Here is a 25315-nt window from a genome sequence, read left to right as displayed (position 1 = left end):
ATGTATGAGGCATCTTACGCTGTATGACGTATTGAGGCTGAATGTATGAGGCATCTCACGCTGCATGGCATATTGAGACTGGATGTATGAGGCATCTCACACTAAATGGTGAATTGAGGCTGGATGTATGAGAGATCTCGTGCTGCATGGCGTATTGAGGCTGGATGTTTGAGGATTCTTACACTGCATGTTGTATTGTGGCTGGCTATGTGAGGCATCTCGCGCTGCGTGATGTATTGAGGAAGGATGTATGAGACATCTCGCGCTACATAGCATATTGAGGCTAGATGTATGAGGCATCTGGCGCTGTATGACGTATTGAGGCTGGATAAATGAGGCATCTCGTGCTGCATTGTGTATTGAGGCTAGATGTATGAGGCATCTCACACTGCATGGTGTATTGAGGCTAGATGTATGAGACATCTCACAATGCAAGGTGTACTGTGGCATCTCACACTGCAAGGTGTATTGAGGCTAGATGTCTGAGGCATCTCACACTGCAAGGTGTATTGAGGCTAGATGTATTAGGCATCTCACCCTAAAAGGTGTACTGAGGCTAGATGTATGAGGAATCTCATGCTGCATGATGTATTGAGGCTGGATGTATGAGGCATCTCACGCTGCATGGCATATTGAGGCATCTCACACTGCATGGTGTATTGAGGCTGGCTATATGTGGCATCTAGCGCTGCATGATGTATTGAGGATGGATGTATGAGGCATCTTGCTCTGTATGATGTATTGAGGCTGGATGTATGAAACATCTCACACTGCAAGGTGTATTGAGGCTAGATGTATGAGGCATCACACACTGTATGGTGTATTGAGGCTGGATGTATAAGGCATCTCACACTGCAAGGTGTATTGAGGCTAGATGTATGAGGCATCTAACACTGCAAGGTGTATTGAGGCATCTCACATTACAAGTTGTATTGAGGCTAGATGTATGAGACATCACACACTGTATGGTGTATTGAGGCTGGCTGTATAAGGTATCTCACACTGCAAGGTGTATTGAGGCTAGATATATGAGGCATCTTACAGTGCAAGGTGTATTGAGGTTGGATGCATGAGGCATCTCACACAGCATGGTGTATTGAGGCTGGATTTATGATGCACCTTACGCTGTATGAGGTATTGAGGCTGAATGTATGAGGCTAGATGTATGAGGCATATCACACTGCATGGTTTATAGAGGCTGGATGTATGAGGCATCTCACACTGCAATGTGTATTGAGAGAGGATGTATAAGGAATCTCGCGCTGCATGACGTATTGAGGCTGGATGTATGAGGCATCTCGCGCTGCATGGCGTATTGAGGCTGGATGTATGAGGCATCTCACACTGCATGGTTTATTGAGGCTAGATGTATGAGGCATCTCACACTGCAAGGTGTATTGAGGCTGGATGTATAAGACATCTCACACTGCATTGCATATTGAGGCATCTCACACTGCATGGTGTATTTAGGCTAGATATATGAGGCATCTCACACTGCATGGTATATTGAGGCTGGCTCTATGACGCATCTCACGCTGCATGATGTAACTTGGATGGATGGATGAGGCATCTTGCGCTGTATGACGTATTGAGGCTGGATGTATGAGTCATCTCGTGCTACAAGGCGTATTGAGGCTGGATGTATGAAACATCTCACACTGCATGGTGTATTGAGGCTGGGTGTATGAGGCATCTCACACTGCATGGTGTATTGATGCTGGATGTATGAGGCATCTCACACTGCAAGGTTTAATGAGGCTAGATGTACGAGTCATCTCACACTGCAAGATGTATTGAGGCTGGATGTATGAGACATCTCATGCTGCATGGCCTATTGAGGCATTCCAAACTGCATGGTGTATTGAGGCTATATATATGAGGCATCTCACACTGCATGCTGTATTGAGGCTGGCTGTATGAGGTATCTCGTGCTGCGTGACGTACTGAGGACTGATTTATGAGGCATCTCTCGCTGCATGGCGTATTGAGGCTGGATGTATGAGGCATCTTGCACTGTATGACATATTGAGGCTGGATGTAGGAAGCATCTCACACTGCATGGTGTATTGAGGTTGGCTGTATGAGGCATCTCACACTGCATGGTGTATTGAGGCTGGATGTATAAGGCATCAAACTCTGCATGGTGTATTGAGGATAGATGTATGAGGCATCTTACACTGCAAGGTGTATTGAGGCTGGATATGTGAGGCATCTCGCGCTGCATGGTGTATTGAGGCTGGATGTATGAGGTATCTCGTGCTGCATGGTGTATTGAGGCATCTCACACTGCAAGGTGTATTGAGGCAATATGTATGAGGCATCTCACACTGCATGGTGTATTGAGGCTTGATGTATGAGGTATCTCGAGAAGCATGACGTATTGAGGCTGTATTTATGAGGCATCTCACGCTGCATGATGTATTGATGGTGGATGTATGAGGCATCTTACGCTGTATGACGTATTGAGGCTGAATGTATGAGGCATCTCGCTGCATGGCATATTGAGGCTGGATTTATGAGGCATCTCAAACTGCAAGGTGTATTGAGGCTGGATGTATGAGGCATCTCACACTGCAAGGTGTTTTGAGGCTGGATGTATGAGGCATCTCACACTGCGAGGTGTATTGAGGCTAGATGTATGAGGCATTTTACACTGCAAGGTGTATTGAGGCTAGATGTATGAGGCATATCACACTGCATGTTGTATTGAGGCTAGATTTGAGGCATCTCACGCTGCATGATGTATTGATGGTGGATGTATGAGGCATCTTACGCTGTATGACGTATTGAGGCTGAATGTATGAGGCATCTCGCTGCATGGCATATTGAGGCTGGATTTATGAGGCATCTCAAACTGCAAGGTGTATTGAGGCTGGATGTATGAGGCATCTCACACTGCAAGGTGTTTTGAGGCTGGATGTATGAGGCATCTCACACTGCGAGGTGTATTGAGGCTAGATGTATGAGGCATTTTACACTGAAAGGTGTATTGAGGCTAGATGTATGAGGCATCGCACACGGCATCGTGTATTGAAGTTGGATTTATGAGGCATCTCACACTGCGAGGTGTATTGAGGCTAGATGTATGAGGCATATCACACTGCATGGTGTATTGAGGCTGGATTTAAGAGGCATCTCACGCTGCATGATGTATTGAGGGTGGATGTATGAGGCATCTTACGCTGTATGACATATTGAGGCTGAATGTATGAGGCATCTCACGCTGCATGGCATATTGAGGCTGGATGTATGAGGCATCTCACACTATATGGTGAATTGAGGCTGGATTTATGAGAGATCTCGCGCTGCATGGCGTATTGAGGCTGGATGTTTGAGGATTCTTACACTGCATGTTGTATTGTGGCTGGATGTATGAGGCATTTCACACTGTATGGTGTATTGAGGTTGAATGTATGAGGCATCTCACACAGCATGGTGTATTGAGGCTGGATTTATGATGCATCTTACGCTGTATGACGTATTGAGGCTGAATGTATAAGGCTAGATGTATGAGGCATATAGCACTGCATGGTGAATTGAGGCTGGATGTATAAGGCATCTCACACTGCAATGTGTATCGAGAGAGGATGTATGAGGCATCTTACGCTGTATGACATATTGAGGCTGAATGTATGAGGCATCTCGCGCTGCATGACGTATTGAGGCTGGATGTATGAGGCATCTCGCGCTGCATGGCGTATTGAGGCTGGATGTATGAGGCATCTCACACTGCATGGTTTATTGAGGCTAGATGTATGAGGCATCTCACACTGCAAGGTGTATTGAGGCTGGATGTATGAGGCATCTCACGCTGCATGCTGTATTAAGGTTGGATGTATGAGGCATCTCACACTGCATGGTTTATTGAGGCTAGATGTATGAGGCATCTCACACTGCAAGGTGTATTGAGGCTGGATGTATGAGGCATCTTACGCTGTATGACGTATTGAGGCTGAATGTATGAGGCATCTCACGCTGCATGGCATATTGAGGCTGGATTTATGAGGCATCTTAAACTGCAAGGTGTATTGAGTCTAGATGTATGAGGCATCTCACACTGCTGAGTGTATTGAAGTTGGATTTATGAGGCATCTCACACTGCGAGGTGTATTGAGGCTAGATGTATGAGGCATCTTACACTGCACGGTGTATTGAGGCTAGATGTATGAGGCATATCACACTGCATGGTGTATTGAGGCTGGATTTAAGAGGCATCTCACGCTGCATGATGTATGAGGCATCTTACGCTGTATGACGTATTGAGGCTGAATGTATGAGGCATCTCACGCTGCATGGCATATTGAGGCTGGATGTATGAGGCATCTCACACTACATGGTGAATTGAGGCTGGATGTATGAGAGATCTCGCGCTGCATGGCGTATTGAGGCTGGATGTTTGAGGATTCTTACACTGCATGTTGTATTGTGGCTGGCTATGTGAGGCATCTCGCGCTGCATGATGTATTGAGGAAGGATGTATGAGGCATCTCGCGCTACATAGCATATTGAGGCTAGATGTATGAGGCATCTGGCGCTGTATGACGTATTGAGGCTGGATGTATGAGGCATCTCGCGCTGTATGGTGGATTGAGGTTGGATGTATGAGGCATCTCACACTGCATGGTGTATTGAGGCTAGATGTATGAGACATCTCACAAAGCAAGGTGTACTGTGGCATCTCACACTGCAAGGTGTATTGAGGCTGGATGTATGAGGCATCTCACACTGCAAGGTGTTTTGAGGATGGATGGATATGGCATCTCACACTGCAAGGTGTATTTAGGCTAGATGTATTAGGCATCTCACCCTAAAAGGTGTATTGAGGCTAGATGTATGAGAAATCTCGTGCTGCATGATGTATTGAGGCTGGATGTATGAGGCATCTCACGCTACATCGCATATTGAGGCATCTCACACTGCATGGTGTATTGAGGCTAGATATATGAGGCATCTCACACTGCATGGTGTATTGAGGCTGGCTATATGAGGCATCTAGCGCTGCATGATATATTGCGGATGGATGTATGAGGCATCTTGCTCTGTATGACGTATTGAGGCTGGATGTATGAAACATCTCACACTGCAAGGTGTATTGAGGCTAGATGTATGAGGCATCTCACACTGCATGGTGTATAGAGGCTGGATGTATAAGGCATCTCGCGCTGCATTACGTATTGAGGCTGGGTGTATGAGGCATCTCGTGCTGCATGGTGTATTGAGGCTGGATGCATAAGGCATCTCACACTGCCATGGTGTATTGAGGCTAGATGTATGAGGCATCTCACACTGCAAGGTGTATTGAGGCTGGATGTGTGAGGCATCTCACACTGCATGGTGTATTGAGGCTGCATGTATGAGGCATATCGCGCTGCATGGCGTATTGAGGCTGGATGTATGAGGCATCTCACACTGCCATGGTGTATTGAGGCTGGATGTATGAGGCATCCCACACTGCATGGTATTGAGGCTGCATGTATGAGGCATCTCACACTGCATGGTTTGAGGCTAGATGTATGAGGCATCTCACACTGCAATGTGTATTGTGGCTGGATGTATGAGGCATCTCACACTGCATGGTGTATTGAGGCTGGATGTATGAGGCATCTCACACTGCCATGGTGTATTAAGGCTAGATGTATGAGGCATCTCATACTGCATGGTGTATAGAGGCATCTCACATTACAAGATGTATTAAGGCTAGATATATGAGGCATCTTGCGCTGCATGAAGTAGTGAGGATGGATGTATGAGGCATCTTACACTGCATGGTGCCTCATGTACCTCACTTGTGTACAATTCTGGTTATATTACTCCAGTCCTCCTCCTCAGTATCACAATGTACTTATCTCCACCATTGGGTCCTTTACAGCCAGTAGTTAGTACACCTGAGTAAAAGCAGGAGGTAAGTGTAACATGTGCGCTGTCAGGGTCACCACCTGGGGAGCACATACACACTCCACACAGACAGGGGATCTGTACATATCATACACACACAGGACAGCATCAGGAGGGGGCAGGCGCCATGTTGCTGGCTCCCTATGGGCGCCGCCATCTTGGCTTAGTCTGTGTGAGCGGCAGATAATGACGTATACAGTGACCGGAGGCAGAGGAGGGCGGGGACTGTGATGCGGTCTATGGGAGGGTTAGTGGGCGGGGCTGCGAGCTATGGGCGGGAGACTGTGAATGAGTGACGGGTACGTTCGACTAGTGGCGGGAGACAGGGGCGGGGCTAGCTGAGTGACGGGATAATGTTGCCTATGGGCGGCATAGTGGGCGGGGCTGCGGCCTATGGAAAGAAAAGTGTCCGGGTCTGAGTGACGGGAGCTTCGGCCTATGAACGATAGAAGGGGCGGGGCTACATGATGAGTGATAGGAATCTACGGCCTATGGCGAGAGAGTGGTTTCGTTGTTGCTGAGTTACTGCGGCTGTCACTACCCATAATCCCATGCGCTATGCAGACTGTGTCCCGGAAATACTGCCCCGCCCACTTCCTGTACACAGCTCCGCCCCCGGTCTGATCTGCTTTCGCCTCCGCCAGGTAATGCCCCCCTCACCTGCCCCCTGCCTGTCACCCATACCCCCCTGCTGCCCCCTGCCTGCCTCCCATACCCCCCTGCTGCCTCCTGCCTATTTCCCATACCTCCCTGCTGCCCCCTGCCTGTCACCCATGCCCCCCTGCTGCCCCCTGCCAGTCACCCATACCCCCTGCTGCCTCCTGCCTGTCACCCATACCTCCCTGCTGCCCCCTGCCTGTCACCCATACCCCCCTGCTGCCCCCTGCCAGTCACCCATGCCCCCCTGCCTGCCTCCCATACCTCCCTGCTGCCTCCTGCCTGTCACCCATACCTCCCTGCTGCCCCCTGCCTGTCACCCATACCCCCCTGCTGCCCCCTGCCAGTCACCCATACCCCCTGCTGCCCCCTGCCTGCCTCCCATACCCCCCTCCCCTGCTGCCCCCTGCCTGACTCCCATACCCCCCTACCCTGCTGCCCCCTGCCTGCCTCCCATACCCCCTGCTGCCCCCTGCCAGCCTCCCATACCCCCCTGCTGCCCCCTGCCTGCCTCCCATACCCCCCTGCCTGCCTCCCATACCCCCCTGCTGCCCCCTGCCTGCCTCCCATACCCCCCTGCCTGCCTCCCATACCCCCCTGCTGCCCCCTGCCTGTCACCCATACCCCCCTGCTGCCCCCTGCCTGCCTCCCATACCCCCCCTGCCTGTCACCCATACCCCCCCTGCTGCCCCCTGCCAGCCTCCCATACCCCCCTGCTGCCCCCTACCAGCCACCCATACCCCCCTCCCCTGCTGCCCCCTGCCTGCCTCCCATACCCCCCTCCTCTGCTGCCCCCTGCCTGACTCCCATACCCCCCTCCCCTGCTGCCCCCTGCCTGACTCCCATACCCCCTGCTGCCCCCTGCCAGCCTCCCATACCCCCCTGCCAGCCACCCATACCCCCCTGCTGCCCCCTGCCTGCCTCCCATACCCCCCCTGCCTGTCACCCATACCCCCCTGCTGCCCCCTGCCTGTCACCCATACCCCCCTGCTGCCCTCTGCCAGCCTCCCATACCCCCCTGCTGCCCCCTGCCAGCCTCCCATACCCCCCTGTTGCCCCCTGCCTGCCTCCCATACCCCCCCTGCCTGCCTCCCATACCCCCCTGCTGCCCCCTGCCTGTCACCCATACCCCCCTGCTGCCCCCTGCCTGCCTCCCAAACCCCCCTGCTGCCCCCTGCCTGTCACCCATACCCCCCTGCTGCCCCCTGCCTGTCACCCATAGCCCCCTGCCTGTCACCCATACCCCCCTGCCGCCCCCTGCCTGCCTCCCATACCCCCCTGCTGCCCCCTGACTGTCACCCATAGTCCCCCCCTCTACCTCCCCCTGCCTGCCTCCCGTACCCCCCTACACTGCTGCCCCCTGCCTTCCTCCCATACCCCCCTCCCCTGCCGCCCCCTGCCTCCCTCCCATACCCCCCTGCTGCCCCCAGCCTGTCACCCATAGTCCCCCCCCTACCTCCCCCTGCCTGCCTCCCATACCCCCCTGCTGCCCCCTGACTGTCACCCATAGTCCCCCCCTCTACCTCCCCCTGCCTGCCTCCCGTACCCCCGTACACTGCTGCCCCTTGCCTTCCTCCCATACCCCCCTCCCCTGCCGCCCCCTACCTGCCACCCATACCCCCTCCCCTGCTGCTCTCTGCCTGCCTCACATATCCCCCTCCCCTGCCGCCCCCTGCCTGCCTCACATACCCCCCTCCCCTGCCGCTCCCTGCCTGCCTCACATACCCCCCTCCCCTGCCGCCCCCTGCCTGCCTCACATGCCCCCCTCCCCTGCCGCCCCCTGCCTGCCTCCCATACCCTCCTCCTCCGCTGCCTCTGCCTGCCTCACATACCCCCCCTTCCCTGCTGCCCCCTGCCTGCCTCCCATATCCCCCTCCTCTTCTGCCCTCTGCTTGCCTCCCAAACGCCGCCTTCCCTGCTGCCCCCTGCGTGCCTCCCATGCCCCCCTCACCTGCTGCCCCCTGCCTGCTTCCCATACCACCCTCACCTGCTTCCTCCTGCCTGTCTCCCATACACCCCTCCCCTGCTGCCCCCTGCCTGTCACCCATAGTCCCCCCTCTGCTGCCCCCTGCCTGCCTCCCATACCCCGCTCCCCTGCTGCCCCCTGCCTGTCTCCCATACCCCACTCCCCTGATGCCCCCTGCCTGTCTCTCATACCCCCCTCCCCTGCTGCCCCCTGCCTGCCTCCCAAACCCCCCTCCCCTGCTGCCCCCTGCCTGCCTCCCAAGCCCCCCCTTCACTGATGCTCCCTACCTGCTTCCCATACCTCCCTCCCCTGCTGCCCCCTGCCTGCCTCCCATACCCCCCTTCCTTGCTGCTCCCTGCCTGTCACCCATAGCCCCCCCCTGCTGCCCCCTGCCTGCCTCACATACCCCCCCCTTCCATGCTGCCCCCTCCTGCCTCCTACACCCCCCTTCCCTGCTGCCCTCTGCCTACCTCCCATACCCCCTCACCTGATGCCCCCTGCCTGCCTCCCATACCCCCTCCCATGCTGCCCTCTGCCTGTCACCCATAGTCCCCCTCTCTGCTGCCCCCTGCCTGCCTACCATACCCCCTTCCCCTGCTGCCTCCCATACCCCCCTCCCCTGCCGCCCCCTGCCTGCCTCCCATACCCCCTCCCGTGCTGCCCCCTGCCTGTCACCCATAGTCCCCCTCCACTGCTGCCCCCGGCCTTTCTCTCATACCCCCCTCCCCTGCCGCCCCCTGCCTGCCTCCCATACCCCCCTCCCCTGCCGCCCCCTGCCTGCCTCACTTACCACCTTCCCTGCTGCCCCCTGCCTGTCACCCATAGTCCCCCCCTCTGCTGCCCCCTGCCTACCTCCCATACCCCCTCCTCCGCTGCCCCTGCCTGCCTCACATACCCCCCTTCCCTGCTGCCCCATGCCTGCCTCCCATATCCCCCTTCCGTGCTGCCCTCTACCTGCCTCCCATAGCCCCTTCACCTGCTGTCCCCTGCCTGCCTCCCATACCACCCTCCCCTGCTGCCCCCTGCCTGCCTCCCAAACCCCCCCTTCACTGCTGCCCCCTGCCTGCCTCCCATACGCCCCCTTCCCTGCTGCCCCCTGCCGGCCTACCATACCCCCTCACCTGCTGCCCCATGCCTGCCCCCCATCCCCACCTCCCCTTCTGCCCCCTGCCTTCCTCCCATACCCCCCTCCCCTGCTGCCCCCTGCCTTTCTCCTATACCCCCACCCCTGCTGCCCCCTGCCTGCCTCCCATACCCTGCTGCCCCCTGCCTGCCTTCCATACCTCCCTCCCCTTCTGCCCCCTGCCTCACCTGCTGCCCCCTGCCTGCTTCCCATACCACCCTCACCTGCTTCCACCTGCCTGCCTCCCATACACCCCTCCCCTGCCTGTCACCCATAGCCCCCACTCTGCTGCCCCCTGCCTGCCTCCCATACCCTCCTCCCCTGCTGCCCCCTGCCTGCCTCCCATACCCTCCTCCCCTGCTGCCCCCTGCCTGCCTCCCATACCCCCTCCCCTGCTGCCCCCTGCCTGCCTCCCAAACCCCCCTCCCCTGCTGCCCCCTGCCTGCCTCCCAAGCCCCCCTTCATTGCTGCCCCCTGCCTGCTTCCCATACCTCCCTCCCCTGCTGCCCCCTGCCTGCCCCCCATACCCCCCTCCCCTGCTGCCCCCTGTCTGCCTCACATAACCCTTCCGCTGCTGCCCTCTGCCTTTCACCCATACCTCCCTCCCCTGCTGCCCCCTGCCTTCCTCCTATACCCCCAACCCCTGCTGCCCCCTGCCTGTCACCCATAGTCACCCCCCCCCCTCTGCTGCCCCCTGCCTGCCTCCCATACCCTTCTCCCCTGCTGCCCCCTGCCTGCCTCCCATATCCCCCTCCCCTTCCTGCCTCCCATATCCCCCACCCCTTCCTGCCTCCCATACCCCCTCCCGCCCCCTGCCTGCCTCCCATACGCCACCTTCCTGCTGGGAATGGGGCGTTATACAGTAACACCAGGGGAAGTGTCTGGGTGGTGACTGGAGAGGTGACTGCCGGGAATGGGACATTATACAGTAACACCGGGGGACGTGTCTGGGTGATGACTGGAGAGGTGACTGCTGGGAATGGGACATTATACAGTAACACCAGTGGATGTGTCTGGGTGATGACTGGAGAGGTGACTGCTGGGAATGGGACATTATACAGTAACACCAGGGGATGTGTCTGGGTGATGACTGGAGAGGTGACTGCTGGGAATGGGACAATATACAGTAACACTAGGGGACGTGTCTCGGTGATGACTGGAGAGGTGACTGCTGGGAATAGGACATTATACAGTAACACCAGGGGATGTGTCTGGGTGATGACTGGAGAGGTGACTGCCGGGAATGGGACATTATACAGTAACACCAGGGGACGTGTCTGGGTGATGACTGGAGAGGTGACTGCTGGTGATGGGGCATTATACAGTAACACCGGGGGATGTGTCTGGGTGATGACTGGAGAGGTGACTGCTGGGAATGGGGCATTATACAGTAACACCTGGGGATGTGTCTGGGTGATGACTGGAGAGGTGACTGCTGGGAATGGGACATTATACAGTAACACCGGGGGACGTGTCAGGGTGATGACTGGAGAGGTGACTGCTGGGAATGGGGCATTGTACAGTAACACCTGGGGATGTGTCTGGGTGATGACTGGAGAGGTGACTGCTGGGAATGGGACATTATACAGTAACACCAGGGGACGTGTCTGGGTGATGACTGGAGAGGTGACTGCTGGGAATGGGGCATTATACAGTAACACCAGGGGACGTGTCTGGGTGATGACTGGAGAGGTGACTGCTGGGAATGGGACATTATACAGTAACACCAGGGGACGTGTCTGGGTGATGACTGGAGAGGTGACTGCTGGGAATGGGACATTATACAGTAACACTGGGGGATGTGTCAGGGTGATGACTGGAGAGGTGACTGCTGGGAATGGGTCATTATACAGTAACACCAGGGGATGTGTCTGAGTGATGACTGGAGAGGTGACGCCTGGTAATGGGACATTATACAGTAACACCAGTTAATGTGTCTGGGTGATGACTGGAGAGGTGACTGCTGGGAATGGGGCATTATACAGTAACACCGGGGGATGTGTCTGGGTGATGACTGGAGAGGTGACTGCTGGGAATGGGGCATTATACAGTAACACCAGGGGATGTGTCTAGGTGATGACTGGAGAGGTGACTGCTGGGAATGGGGCATTATACAGTAACACCAGGGGATGTGTCTGGGTGATGACTGGAGAGGTGACTGCTGGGAATGGGACATTATACAGTAATACCGGGGGACGTGTCTGGGTGATGACTGGAGAGGTGACTGCCGGGAATGGGACATTATACAGTAACACCAGGGGATGTGTCTGGGTGATGACTGGAGAGGTGACTGCTGGGAATGGGGCATTATACAGTAACACCAGGGGATGTGTCTGGGTGATGACTGGAGAGGTGACTGCTGGGAATGGGGCATTATACAGTAACACCCGGGGATGTGCCTGGGTGATGACTGGAGAGGTGGCTGCTGGGAATGGGATATTATACAGTAACACCAGGGGATGTGTCTGGGTGATGACTGGAGAGGTGACTGCTGGGAATGGGGCATTATACAGTAACACCAGGGGATGTGTCTGGGTGATGACTGGAGAGGTGACTGCCGGGAATGGGGCATTATACAGTAACACCAGGGGGCGTGTCTGGGTGATGACTGGAGATGTGACTGCTGGGAATGGGGCATTATACAGTAACACCAGGGGACGTGTCTGGGTGATGACTGGAGAGGTGACTGCCGGGAATGGGGCATTATACAGTAACACCAGGGGGCGTGTCTGGGTGATGACTGGAGATGTGACTGCCGGGAATGGGGCATTATACAGTAACACCAGGGGGCGTGTCTGGGTGATGACTGGAGATGTGACTGCCGGGAATGGGGCATTATACAGTAACACCAGGGGACGTGTCTGGGTGATGACTGGAGAGGTAACTGCCGGGAATGGGACATTATACAGTAACACCAGGGGACGTGTCTGGGTGATGACTGGAGAGGTGACTGCTGGGAATGGGACATTATACAGTAACACCAGGGGATGTGTCTGGGTGATGACTGGAGAGGTGACTGCTGGGAATGGGACATTATACAGTAACACCGGGGGACGTGTCTGGGTGATGACTGGAGAGGTGATTGCTGGGAATGGGACATTATACAGTAACACAGGGGGACGTGTCTGGGTGATGACTGCAGAGGTGACTGCTGGGAATGGGACATTATACAGTAACACAGGGGGACGTGTCTGGGTGATGACTGCAGAGGTGACTGCTGGGAATGGGACATTATACAGTAACACAGGGGGACGTGTCTGGGTGATGACTGCAGAGGTGACTGCTGGGAATGGGACATTATACAGTAACACCAGGGGACGTGTCTGGGTGATGACTGGAGAGGTGACTGCTGGGAATGGGGCATTATACAGTAACACCAGGAGATGTGTCTGGGTGATGACTGGAGAGGTGACTGCTGGGAATGGGACATTATACAGTAACACCGGGGGATGTGTCTGGGTGATGACTGGAGAGGTGACTGCTGGGAATGGTGCATTATACAGTAACACCGGGGGATGTGTCTGGGTGATGACTGGAGAGGTGACTGCTGGGAATGGGACATTATACAGTAACACCAGGCGACGTGTCTGGGTGATGACTGGAGAGGTGACTGCTGGGAATGGGACATTATACAGTAACACCAGGGGATGTGTCTGGGTGATGACTGGAGAGGTGACTGCTGGGAATGGGGCATTATACAGTAACACCAGGGGATGTGTCTGGGTGATGACTGGAGAGGTGACTGCTGGGAATGGGACATTATACAGTAACACCAGGCGACGTGTCTGGGTGATGACTGGAGAGGTGACTGCTGGGAATGGGACATTATACAGTAACACCGGGGGATGTGTCTGGGTGATGACTGGAGAGGTGACTGCTGGGAATGGTGCATTATACAGCAACACCGGGGGATGTGTCTGGGTGATGACTGGAGAGGTGACTGCTGGGAATGGGGCATTGTACAGTAACACCAGGGGATGTGTCTGGGTGATGACTGGAGAGGTGACTGCTGGGAATGGGGCATTATACAGTAACACCAGGGGATGTGTCTGGGTGATGACTGGAGAGGTGACTGCTGGGAATGGGACATTATACAGTAACACAGGGGGACGTGTCTGGATGATGACTGGAGAGGTGACTGCTGGGAATGGATCATTATACAGTAACACCAGGGGATGTGTCTGGGTGATGACTGGAGAGGTGACTGCTGGGAGTGGGGCATTATACAGTAACACCAGGTGACGTGTCTGGGTGATGACTGGAGAGGTGACTGCTGGGAATGGGGCATTATACAGTAACACCAGGGGATGTGTCTGGGTGATGACTGTATCACTGTGTGTGTCAGGTTCCTATAAGGTGTCAGGATGTCACTGTCTATGTCTCCATGCAGGAGGGGGAGTATATAGAGGAACACAGGGGTCTGTACAAGGACGTGATGATGGAGAATCACCGGCCCCTCACATCACTGGGTAAGAGGAGACTGTCATGTATTGTACAGGGGAGAGCAGGTATGGGGGTCCCTATATACACACAACACCTGATAATCACATATATACACTGTACTCAGTCACTGTGTGTCTCCTACAGATGGGCCCAGTAACAGAGATACCCCAGAGAGATGTCCCCGTCCTCTGTATTCCCAGGATTGTACAGAGGAGAATCACAGGATCCCACAGGAGGATCAGGTAGGTGGGATTTAGGGTCTCCCCAATATACCAAAGTGACTGTCACTGTATGATCTGTAGAGAAGCTGTGTGTCTTATACACTGATATTATACTGTTTCACCTCAGTTTAATCTGACTGTATGCAAATGTCATTATAGTGTTTTCTGCTGCAGGGTACACTGGGCTCCACAAGGATTAGCATCGGGGTGTAGAGTAGGATCTTGATCTGAGGCACCAACATGCTCAAAGCTTTGACTGTTCCCAAGATGCACAGCGCCGCCTCCTCTATAACCCCGGGCACAGAAGCTCAGTTTGTAAGCTGGTGCCATTCAGTAAGCAGGCAATCAACAGGAGGGCTGCTCCTCCAGGCCATTTTCTAAGCTAAATTTCAGAAGGAGACATTTTTAGGACTTCAAGGGCTGCAGCTTTTATGTATGTCAAATAGACATCCTTTGCTGCAGCTCCATTACTCCATTACTCCCCCAGCGGCGCTGTATACTCCCGCGCCCTGGTTTGCTGGGTAACTACAGCGGAGCCTCCGGTGTCCTTCTGTTAGCTGATGGGGAAGGGAAGGCATTGGTGGATGTCCCTGATCTGATTGAGGCAATTAGGCTCATTCTTCAGGTACCTAATGAGCATGAGGTTGTATCTAAGAAACCGGATAGGTTTAAATGTAAGAAGGTGGTTAAACAACTTTTACCTCATTCTCAACACCTGGCTCACATTCGTCAGGAATCCTGGGAAAATCCAGGAACAAAATTCACATCGCATAAGAAAGTGATGGCTCGCTATCCTCCCTCTGCGGAGCTTTGTAAAAATTGGGAAACTCCTCCGCCTGTAGATTCTCATGTGGCACGCATGGTAGTTTCCTCTGCTCTGCCAGTAACTACCGTCACCTCTCTGAAGGAACCGACGGATAGACGTGTGGAGGGTTGTTTAAAAGCGATTTATACCCTAACGGGGGCTGTGCATAGGCCAACCATTACAGCACCTTGGGCTACTGAAGCTGTTGAGGCGTGGGCTCAGGAGCTTGAGCTGGGTGCACCTGCTTCTAAGCAGTCTATCAGTCTATCGCGCGCTGGATTTGTAGCACTTTTCAGCTGGCGCATTCTGCGGTGGGACTACCGCAGCCTAAAAATGTGAAAGCCCATTCCACAAGGAAGGTGGGCTCATCTTGGGCGGCTGCCCGAGGGGTCTCGGCTTTACAACTTTGCCGAGCTGCTACTTGGTCAGGGGCAAACACGTTTGCAAAATTCTATAAATTTGATACCCTGGCTGAGGAGGACCTGGAGTTCTCTCATTCGGTGCTGCAGAGTCATCCGCACTCTCCCGCCCGTTTGGGAGCTTTGGTATAATCCCCATGGTCCTGACGGAGTCCCCAGCATCCACTTAGGACGTCAGAGAAAATAAGAATTTACTTACCGATAATTCTATTTCTCGTAGTCCGTAGTGGATGCTGGGCGCCCATCCCAAGTGCGGATTGTCTGCAATACTTGTACATAGTTATTGTTACAAAAATCGGGTTATTATTGTTGGAAGCCATCTTTTCAGAGGCTCCTCTGTTATCATGCTGTTAACTGGGTTCAGATCTCAAGTTGTACAATGTGATTGGTGTGGCTGGTATGAGTCTTACCCGGGATTCAAAATCCTTCCTTATTGTGTACGCTCGTCCGGGCACAGTATCCTAACTGAGGCTTGGAGGAGGGTCATAGGGGGAGGAGCCAGTGCACACCACCTAGTGGTCAAACTTTTAATTTTGTGCCCTGTCTCCTGCGGAGCCGCTATTCCCCATGGTCCTGACGGAGTCCCCAGCATCCACTACGGACTACGAGAAATAGAATTATCGGTAAGTAAATTCTTATTTTCTGCTGCGGGGTACACTAGGCTCCACAAGGATTAACATCGGTGTGTAGAGTAGGAACTTGATCTGAGGCACCAACAGGCTCAAACCTTTGACTGTTCCCAAGATGCACAGCGCCGCCTCCTCTATAACCCCGGGCACAGAAGCTCAGTTTGTAAGCTGGTGCCATGCAGTAAGGAGGCAATCAACAGGAGGGCTGTTCCTCCAGCCCATTATCTAAGATAAATTTCAGAAGAAAAGAAGAAATTTTGAAGACTTCAAGGGCTGCAGCTTTTATGTATGTCAAATAGACATCTTTTGCTGCAACTCCATCACTCCCCCAGCGGCGCTGTATACTCCAGCGCCCTGGTTTGCTGGGTAACTACAGCGGAGGCTCCGGTGCCCTTCTGTTAGCTGATGGGGAAGGGAAGGCATTGGTGGATGTCCCTGATCTGATTGAGGCAATTAGGCTCATTCTTCAGGTGTCTGATGATCCTGCGGCTGTAAGAAACTGGATAGGTTTAAACGTAAGAAGGTGGTTAAACAAGTTTCTTTAACGTCCTAAGTGGATGCTGGGACTCCGTAAGGACCATGGGGAATAGCGGCTCCGCAGGAGACTGGGCACAACTAAAGAAAGCTTTAGGACTACCTGGTGTGCACTGGCTCCTCCCTCTATGACCCTCCTCCAGACCTCAGTTAGAATTTTGTGCCCGGCTGAGCTGGATGCACACTAGGGGCTCTCCTGAGCTCTTAGAAAAAGAGTTTATTTTAGGTTTTTTATTTTCAGTGAGATCTGCTGGCAACAGACTCACTGCTACGATGGACTAAGGGGAGAAGAAGAGAAACTGCCTGCTTGCAGCTAGCTTGGGCTTCTTAGGCTACTGCACACCATTAGCTCCAGAGGGATCGAACACAGGCCCAGCCTCGGTCGTCCGGTCCCGGAGCCGCGCCGCCGTCCCCCTTACAGAGCCAGAAGCAAGAAGACATTCCAGGAAACCGGCGGCAGAAGACTTCGGTCTTCATCAAGGTAGCGCACAGCACTGCAGCTGTGCGCCATTGCTCCCCATGCACACCTCACACTCCGGTCACTGATGGGTGCAGGGCGCTGGGGGGGGGGGGCCCTGGGCTGCAATATAGAGTTCCTTGCTGGCAAAGAACACATAATATAGTCATAGAGACTATATATGTGTAAAATACCCCTGCCAGATATACATATAAAAGAGCGGGAGAAGTCAGCCGAAAAAGGGGCGGGGTTATCTCCCTCAGCACACTGGCGCCATTTTCCCTCACAGCTCCGCTGGAAGGATCGCTCCCAGGCTCTCCCCTGCAGTTTCCAGACTACATAGGGTAAAAAAGAGAGGGGGGCACTAAATTTAGGCGCAATATTATATATATAAGCAGCTATTGGGAAAATTCACTCAGTTATAGTGTTAATCCCTGTGTTATATAGCGCTCTGGTGTGTGCTGGCATACTCTCTCTCTGTCTCCCCAAAGGGCTTTGTGGGGTCCTGTCCTCAGTCAGAGCATTCCCTGTGTGTGTGCGGTGTGTCGGTACGGCTGTGTCGACATGTATGATGAGGAGGCTTATGTGGAGGCGGAGCAGGTGCCGATAAATGTGATGTCGCCCCCCGCGGGGCCGACACCTGAATGGATGGTCATGTGAAAGGAATTACGTGATAGTGTCGACTCCTTACATAAGAGATTTGACGACATAACAGATGTGGGACAGCCGGCTTCTCAGCTCGTGCCTGCCCAGGCGTCTCAAAAGCCATCAGGGGCCCTAAAACGCCCGCTACCTCAGATGACAGACACAGATGTCGACACGGATACCGACTCCAGTGTCGACGAGAAGGAGACGAGTGTACATTCCAATAGAGCCACCCGTTAAATGATTGCGGCAATGAAAAATGTGTTGCACATTTCTGATATTACCCCAGGTACCACAAAAAAGGGTATAATGTTTGGGGAGAAAAGACTACCAGTCATTTTTCCCCCATCTGATGAATTAAATGAAGTATGTGAAGAAGCGTGGGCTTCCCCTGATAAGAAACTGGTAATTTCTAAAAAGTTACTAATGGCTTACCCCTTCCTGCCAGAGGACAGGTTACGCTGGGAGACATCCCCTAGGGTGGATAAAGCGCACATACAGGTATTATACTGAGACCAGCTATTGCTTCAGCATGGATGTGCAGTGCTGCAGCTGCGTGGTCAGATTCCCTGTCGGAAAATATTGATACCCTAGACAGGGACACTATATTGCTAACCATAGAGCATATTAAAGACGCAGTCTTATACATGAGAGATGCACAGAGGGATATTTGCCGGCTGGCATCTAGAATAAGTGCAATGTCCATTTCTGCCAGGAGGGGTTTATGGACTCGGCAGTGGACAGGGGATGCAGATTCTAAAAGGCACATGGAAGTTTTGCCTTACAAGGGTGAGGAATTGTTTGGGGATGGTCTCTCTGACCTAGTTTCCACAGCGACAGCTGGGAAATCAGCTTTTTTACCCCATGTTCCCTCACAGCCAAAGAAAGCACCGTATTATCAGGTACAGTCCTTTCGGCCCCAGAAAGGCAAGCGGGTTAGAGGCGCGTCCTTTCTGCCCAGAGGCAGAGGTAGAGGGAAAAAGCTGCAAAATACAGCCAGTTCCCAGGAACAAAAGTCCTCCCCCGCTTCCTCTAAGTCCACCGCATGACGCTGGGGCTGCACAGGCGGAGCCAGGTGCGGTGAGGGCCCGTCTCAAGTACTTCAGCGATCGGTGGGCTTGCGGGTGGATCCCTGGATTCTACAAGTGGTATCTCAGGGATACAAGCTGGAATTCGAGACGTCTCCCCCTCGCCGTTTCCTCAAATCTGCCTTGCCAACGACTCCCTTGGACAGGGAGGCAGTGCTGGAGGCAATTCACAAGCTGTATTCGCAGCAGGTGATAGTCAAGGTACCCCTCCTTCAACAAGGAAGGGGTTACTATTCCACAATGTTTGTGGTACCGAAACCGGACGGTTCGGTGAGACCCATTTTAAATTTAAAATCCTTGAACACGTATATAAAAAGATGCAAGTTCAAGATGGAATCGCTCAGGGCGGTTATTTTAAGCCTGGAGGAAGGGGATTACATGGTATCACTGGACATCAAGGATGCTTACCTGCATGTCCCCATTTACCCTCCTCACCAGGAGTACCTCAGATTTGTGGTACAGGAATGTCATTACCAATTCCAGACGTTGCCGTTTGGTCTGTCCACGGCACCGAGAGTATTTACCAAGGTAATGGCCGAAATGATGATACTCCTTCGAAAAAAGGGAGTTATAATTATCCCGTACTTGGACGATCTCCTTATAAAGGCGAGGTCCAGGGAACAGTTGTTGATCGGAGTAGCACTAGCTCGGGAAGTGCTACAACAGCACGGCTGGATCCTGAATATTCCAAAGTCGCAGCTGGTTCCTGCAACGCGTCTATTGTTCCTGGGGATGGTTCTGGACACAGAACAGAAAAAGGGTGTTTCTCCCGGAGGAGAAGGACAAGGAGCTGTCATCTCTAGTCAGAGACCTCCTAAAACCAAAACAGGTGTCGGTGCACCACTGCACACGAGTCCTGGGAAAATGGTAGCTTCTTACGAAGAAATTCCATTCGGAAGGTTCCATGCAAGGATCTTTCAGTGGGATCTGTTGGACAAGTGGTCCGGATCGCATCTTCAGATGCATCGGCTGATAACCCTGTCTGCAAGGACCAGGGTGTCTCTGCTGTGGTGGCTGCAGAGTGCTCATCTTCTGGAGGGCCGCAGATTCGGCATACAGGACTGGGTCCTGGTGACCACGGATGCCAGCCTTCGAGGCTGGGGGGCAGTCACACAGGGAAGAAATTTCCTTGGACTGTGGTCACGCCAGGAGATTTCCCTACACATAAATATTCTGGAACTAAGGGCCATTTACAATGCCCTAAGTCAGGCAAGACCCCTGCTTCAAGGCCAGCCGGTGCTGATCCAGTCAGACAACATCACGGCGGTCGCCCATGTAAACCGACAGGGCGGCACAAGAAGCAGGATGGCGATGGCAGAAGCCACAAGGATTCTCCGATGGGCGGAAAATCACGTGTTAGCACTGTCAGTAGTAGTGTTCATTCCGGGAGTGGACAACTGGGAAACAGACTTCCTCAGCAGGCATGACCTCCACCCGGGAGAGTGGGGACTTCATCCAGAAGTCTTCCGGCTGATTGCAAACCGTTGGGAAAGACCACAGGTGGACATAATGGCGTCCCGCCTCAACAAAAAGCTAAAAAAATATTGCGCCAGGTCAAGGGACCCTCAGGCGATAGCGGTCGACGCTTTAGTGACACCGTGGGTGTACCAGTCGGTTTATGTGTTCCCTCCTCTTCCTCTCATACCCAAGGTACTGAGGATAATAATAAGAAGAAGTTTAAGAACTATTCTCATTGTTCCGGATTGGCCAATAAGAGCTTGGTACCCAGAACTTCAAGAGATGATCTCAGAGGACCCATGGCCTCTACCGCTCAGACAAGACCTGCTGCAGCAGGGGCCCTGTCTGTTCCAAGACTTACCGCGGCTGCGTTTGACGGCATGGCGGTTGAACACCGGATCCTAAAGGAAAAGGGCATTCCGGAGGAAGTCATTCCTACGCTGATCAAAGCCAGGAAGGATGTGACCGCAAAACATTATTACCGCATATGGCGAAAATATGTTGCGTGGTGTGAGGCCGAAAAGGCCCCAACGGAGGAATTTCAGCTGGGTCGATTCCTGCACTTCCTACAGTCAGGGGTGACTATGGGCCTCAAATTGGGTTCCATTAAGGTCCAGATTTCGGCTCTGTCGATTTTCTTCCAAAAAGAACTGGCTTCACTGCCTGAAGTTCAGACTTTTGTTAAAGGAGTGCTGCATATTCAGCCCCCTTTTGTGCCTCCAGTGGCACCTTGGGATCTCAACGTGGTGTTGGATTTCCTAAAGTCGCATTGGTTTGAGCCACTTAAAACCGTGGAGCTAAAATATCTCACGTGGAAGGTGGTCATGCTGTTGGCCTTGGCCTCGGCCAGGCGTGTGTCAGAGTTGACGGCTTTGTCATGTAAAAGCCCTTATCTGATTTTCCATATGGATAGGGCGGAATTGAGGACTCGTTCCCAATTCCTGCCTAAGGTGGTCTCAGCTTTTCATTTAAACCAACCTATTGTGGTGCCTGCGGCTACTAGGGACTTGGAGGATTCCAAGTTGCTGGACGTAGTCAGGGCCCTGAAAATTTATGTTTCCAGGACGGCTAGAGTCAGGAAAACTGACTCGCTATTTATCCTGTATGCACCCAACAAGCTGGGTGCTCCTGCTTCTAAGCAGACTATTGCTCGTTGGATCTGTAGCACGATTCAGCTTGCACATTCTGCGGCTGGACTGCCGCATCCTAGATCAGTGAAAGCCCATTCCACGAGGAAGGTGGGCTCTTCTTGGGCGGCTGCCCGAGGGGTCTCGGCTTTGCAACTTTGCCGAGCAGCTACGTGGTCGGGGTCAAACACATTTGCAAGATTTTACAAGTTTGACACCCTGGCTGAGGAGGACCTAGAGTTCGCTCATTCGGTGCTGCAGAGTCATCCGCACTCTCCCGCCCATTTGGGAGCTTTGGTATAATCCCCATGGTCCTTACGGAGTCCCAGCATCCACTTAGGACGTTAGAGAAAATAAGATTTTACTCACCGGTAAATCTATTTCTCGTAGTCCGTAGTGGATGCTGGGCGCCCATTCCAAGTGCGGATTGTCTGCAATACTTGTATATAGTTATTGTTTAACAAAAGGGTTATTGTTGAGAGCCATCTGTTGAGAGGCTCTGTTGTATTTTATACTGTTAACTGGGTATTGTATCACGAGTTGTACGGTGTGATTGGTGTGGCTGGTATGAGTCTTACCCGGGATTCCAAATCCTTTCCTTATTGTGTCAGCTCTTCCGGGCACAGTATCCTAACTGAGGTCTGGAGGAGGGTCATAGAGGGAGGAGCCAGTGCACACCAGGTAGTCCTAAAGCTTTCTTTAGTTGTGCCCAGTCTCCTGCGGAGCCGCTATTCCCCATGGTCCTTACGGAGTCCCAGCATCCACTACGGACTACGAGAAATAGATTTACCGGTGAGTAAAATCTTATTTTTACCTCATTCTCAACACCTGGCTGACATTCGTCAGGAATCCTGGGAAAACGCGCGAACAAAATTCTTCTGCTCTGCCAGTAACTACCGTCACCTCTCTGAAGGAACCGACGGATAGACGTGTGGAGGGTTGTTTAAAAGCGATTTATACCCTAACGGGGGCTGTGCATAGGCCAACCATTACAGCAGCTTGGGCTACTGAAGCTGTTGAGGCGTGGGCTCAGGAGCTTGAGCTGGAGCTGCCTTCCAACTTACCTGAGCATGCTCGACAATGTCTCTCATATACTACCACGGCTTCTCTGTACCTTAAGGAGGCGGCCTCCAATGCCGGGGTGCTGGTGGCCAAGGCTGCTACTACGTCCGTCTTGGCCAGACGTATCCTTTGGTTGAGATCCTAGTCGGTGAATATGGATTCCAAGAAAACCCTGGAGGTGCTTCCTTTCAAGGGAGACATTCTCTTTGGAGAAAACCTCAATAAGATTGTGGCTGATCTGGCTACTGCTAAAACAGCTTGCCTACCTAGTACGGCTCCTTCCGCACAGAAGGCTAAAAGTACTTTCCCTTGGCCCTTTCGTCCTCCAGGTAAAGGAAAAGGTCAGGCGTACCCAAAGCAAGCTCGTGCTTCCAGACCTGCAAATCCCAGACCGAAGTGAGCCTGGGCTGCCCGTCAGCCTTCTTCCAAAACTGACAAGCCTGCCGCATGACGGGGCAGGCCTCCCTCTGGGGAACCCAGGGTGGGGGGTCGACTTCTAGGTTTTGCCCTGGAATGGTTGAAGACCACTTCAGATACCTGGGTAAGGGAAGTCGTCGCTCAAGGTTACGCCATACCCTTCAAGAATCGTCCCCCTCATCGATTTTGTTGACAAATGTTCCTCTCGACCCGGTAAAAGCAAACACACTGCATTCGGTGGTACATTCCCTCCAGACCACAGGAGTGGTAGAACAGGTGCCTTTGGCTCAGAGAGGCAAGGGGTACTATTCACCGCTGTTTCTAGTCCCGAAACCGAACGGGTCCTCACGGCCCATTCTTAATCTGAAGTCCTTGAACAGGTGTGTGCGGGTCAACAAGTTTCGTATGGAAGCTCTGTGCTCTATTATTCTGACCTTGGAGCCTGGGGACTATATGTTCTTCCTGGACATACAGGATGCCTACCTGCATATTCCTATTGCAGTGTCTCATCAGCAGTACCTGAGGTTTGCGGTGGGCAACCTGCATTACCAATTTCGGGCATTACCCTTTGGTTTGACAACGGCTCCCCGAGTTTTCACCAAAGTGATGGCGGTCATGACGGCTACACTCCGCCGTCAAGGGGTCAGGATTCTGCCTTACCTAGACGATTTGTTGATCCTGGCAAATTACCCAGAAATTCTCCTGTGTCATCTAGATCTGACTGTCCAGGTCATGACAGCCCACGGTTTGCCTGTCAACTGGAAGATATCATCCCTGGTTCCTGTTCAGAGCATGGTACTCCTGGGAGCGTTATTGGACACTCACAACCAGCGGTGGTTCTTGTCTCAGGAGAAGGTACTAAAACTTCAGGACAGGATTCGATGCTTCCTATCTCGTCCGCAAGTGTCGATTCATTTGGCAGTGCAAGTGCTAGGTCTCATGGTGTCGGCTTTCGACATGGTGGAGTTTGCTCAATTCCATTCTCGCCCTCTGCAGAAGTTGATTCTGTTCAAGTGGGACGGCCTGCCTCACCGGATCAGATCTCACATGATCTCCTTGTCTCCGGAGGTCCGCCTGTCACTGAGCTGGTGGCTTCAGGACCATCAATTGAGTAGGGGCCGTCCCTTCTGGATATCCAACTGTGTCCTGCTGACAACGGATGCCAGTCTGAGAGGTTGGGGCACGGTGTTGGAACAACAATCCCTACAGGGTCAGTGGATTTAGGAGGAGTTTCTACTCCCGATAAATACCATATATACTCGAGTATAAGTCGACCCGAATATAAGTCGAGGCACCTAATTTTACCACAAAAAACTGGGAAAAATGACTGACTCAAGGATAAGACTAGGGTGGAAAATGCACAGTGCCAGGGGTTTTCATGCTCAGGGTGTCATGCTCGTTGCCAGGGGTTTTCATGCTCAGTGTCATGCTCGTTGCCAGGGGTTTTCATGCTCAGGGTGTCATGCTCGTTGCCAGGGGTTTTCATGCTCAGGGTGTCATGCTCGTTGCCAGGGGTTTCATGCGGTAGGTGTTATGCTTGTTGCCAGGGGGTAATGCTTGTTGCTAGGGCTGTGCCCCCAGTGCCACATATACCCCACAGTGCCAGATAAAAACATGCCCCATTGTTTCTTTGCCCCCAGTAGTTGTGCCCCCTCTTTCTTTCCCCCAGTAGTTGTGCCCCCTCTTTCTTTCCCCCAGTAGTTGTGCCCCCTCTTTATTTGCCCCCTGTCGCTGTGCCCCCATCGCCATTTACAAACACACACACACAAAATAATAAAAACAATACTTACCACTGCCCCGCTCCTGCTTCACAACCGCTTCTTCTTCTGCTGCTGCTCCGCCCGCCCGCTCGCCTGCCCACTCCTCTATGGGAGAGACGTCATGACGTCTCTCCCATAGCAGCGCCGCACAGACACTAGAGGTCAATAATGACCTCTAGTGTCTGTCCCTGGAGCTGGCTGCAGTGGACGCCCACACAGCCCACGGCGTCTGCTGCAGCCGTGAGCTGACTCGAGTATAAGCCGAGGGGGGCTTTTTCAGCATAGAAAAATGTGCTGAAAAAGTCGGCTTATACTCGAGTTTATACGGTATTCTGGAACTGCGGGCGGTGCTCAATGCGTTGACAATGGCCCAGTGTTTGATACAGAACAGACCTGTTAAAGTACAATTGGACAAAGCCACCACGGTGGCTTACATCAATCATCAAGGCGGCACTCGCAGCCGCATGGCAATGAGGGAAGTATCAAGGATTCTTCAGTGAGCAGAACGCCATCTGCCAGCCATATCCGCAGTGTTCATTCCAGGGTCCTAAACTGGGAAGCGGACTTTCTCAGTTGTCAGGACGTACACGCCGGAGAATGGAGCCTCCA

At 53.2% G+C, this 25315-nt stretch overlaps 1 protein-coding gene across 2 annotated transcripts in view; it reads left to right on the top strand.

The window, feature by feature from the left end:
- The first annotated feature begins 6370 nt into the window (after positions 1-6370).
- LOC134984182 (oocyte zinc finger protein XlCOF7.1-like) overlaps positions 6371-25315 on the top strand; it is a 36624-nt gene continuing 17679 nt past the window's right edge. For both annotated transcript variants that reach the window (XM_063949809.1, XM_063949808.1), the window contains exons 1-3: positions 6371-6539; positions 14032-14110; positions 14229-14330. In XM_063949809.1, coding sequence (XP_063805879.1) covers positions 6447-6539; positions 14032-14110; positions 14229-14330 — 274 coding nt within the window. In that variant the 5' untranslated portion in view covers positions 6371-6446. The remainder of the gene's footprint in view (positions 6540-14031; positions 14111-14228; positions 14331-25315) is intronic.

Source organism: Pseudophryne corroboree, assembly GCF_028390025.1.
Source record: "Pseudophryne corroboree isolate aPseCor3 chromosome 3 unlocalized genomic scaffold, aPseCor3.hap2 SUPER_3_unloc_4, whole genome shotgun sequence".
Taxonomy (NCBI): Eukaryota; Metazoa; Chordata; class Amphibia; order Anura; family Myobatrachidae; genus Pseudophryne; species Pseudophryne corroboree.
Note: the sequence above shows the minus strand (reverse complement) of the source record. Positions and strands in the feature narration are given on the sequence as shown.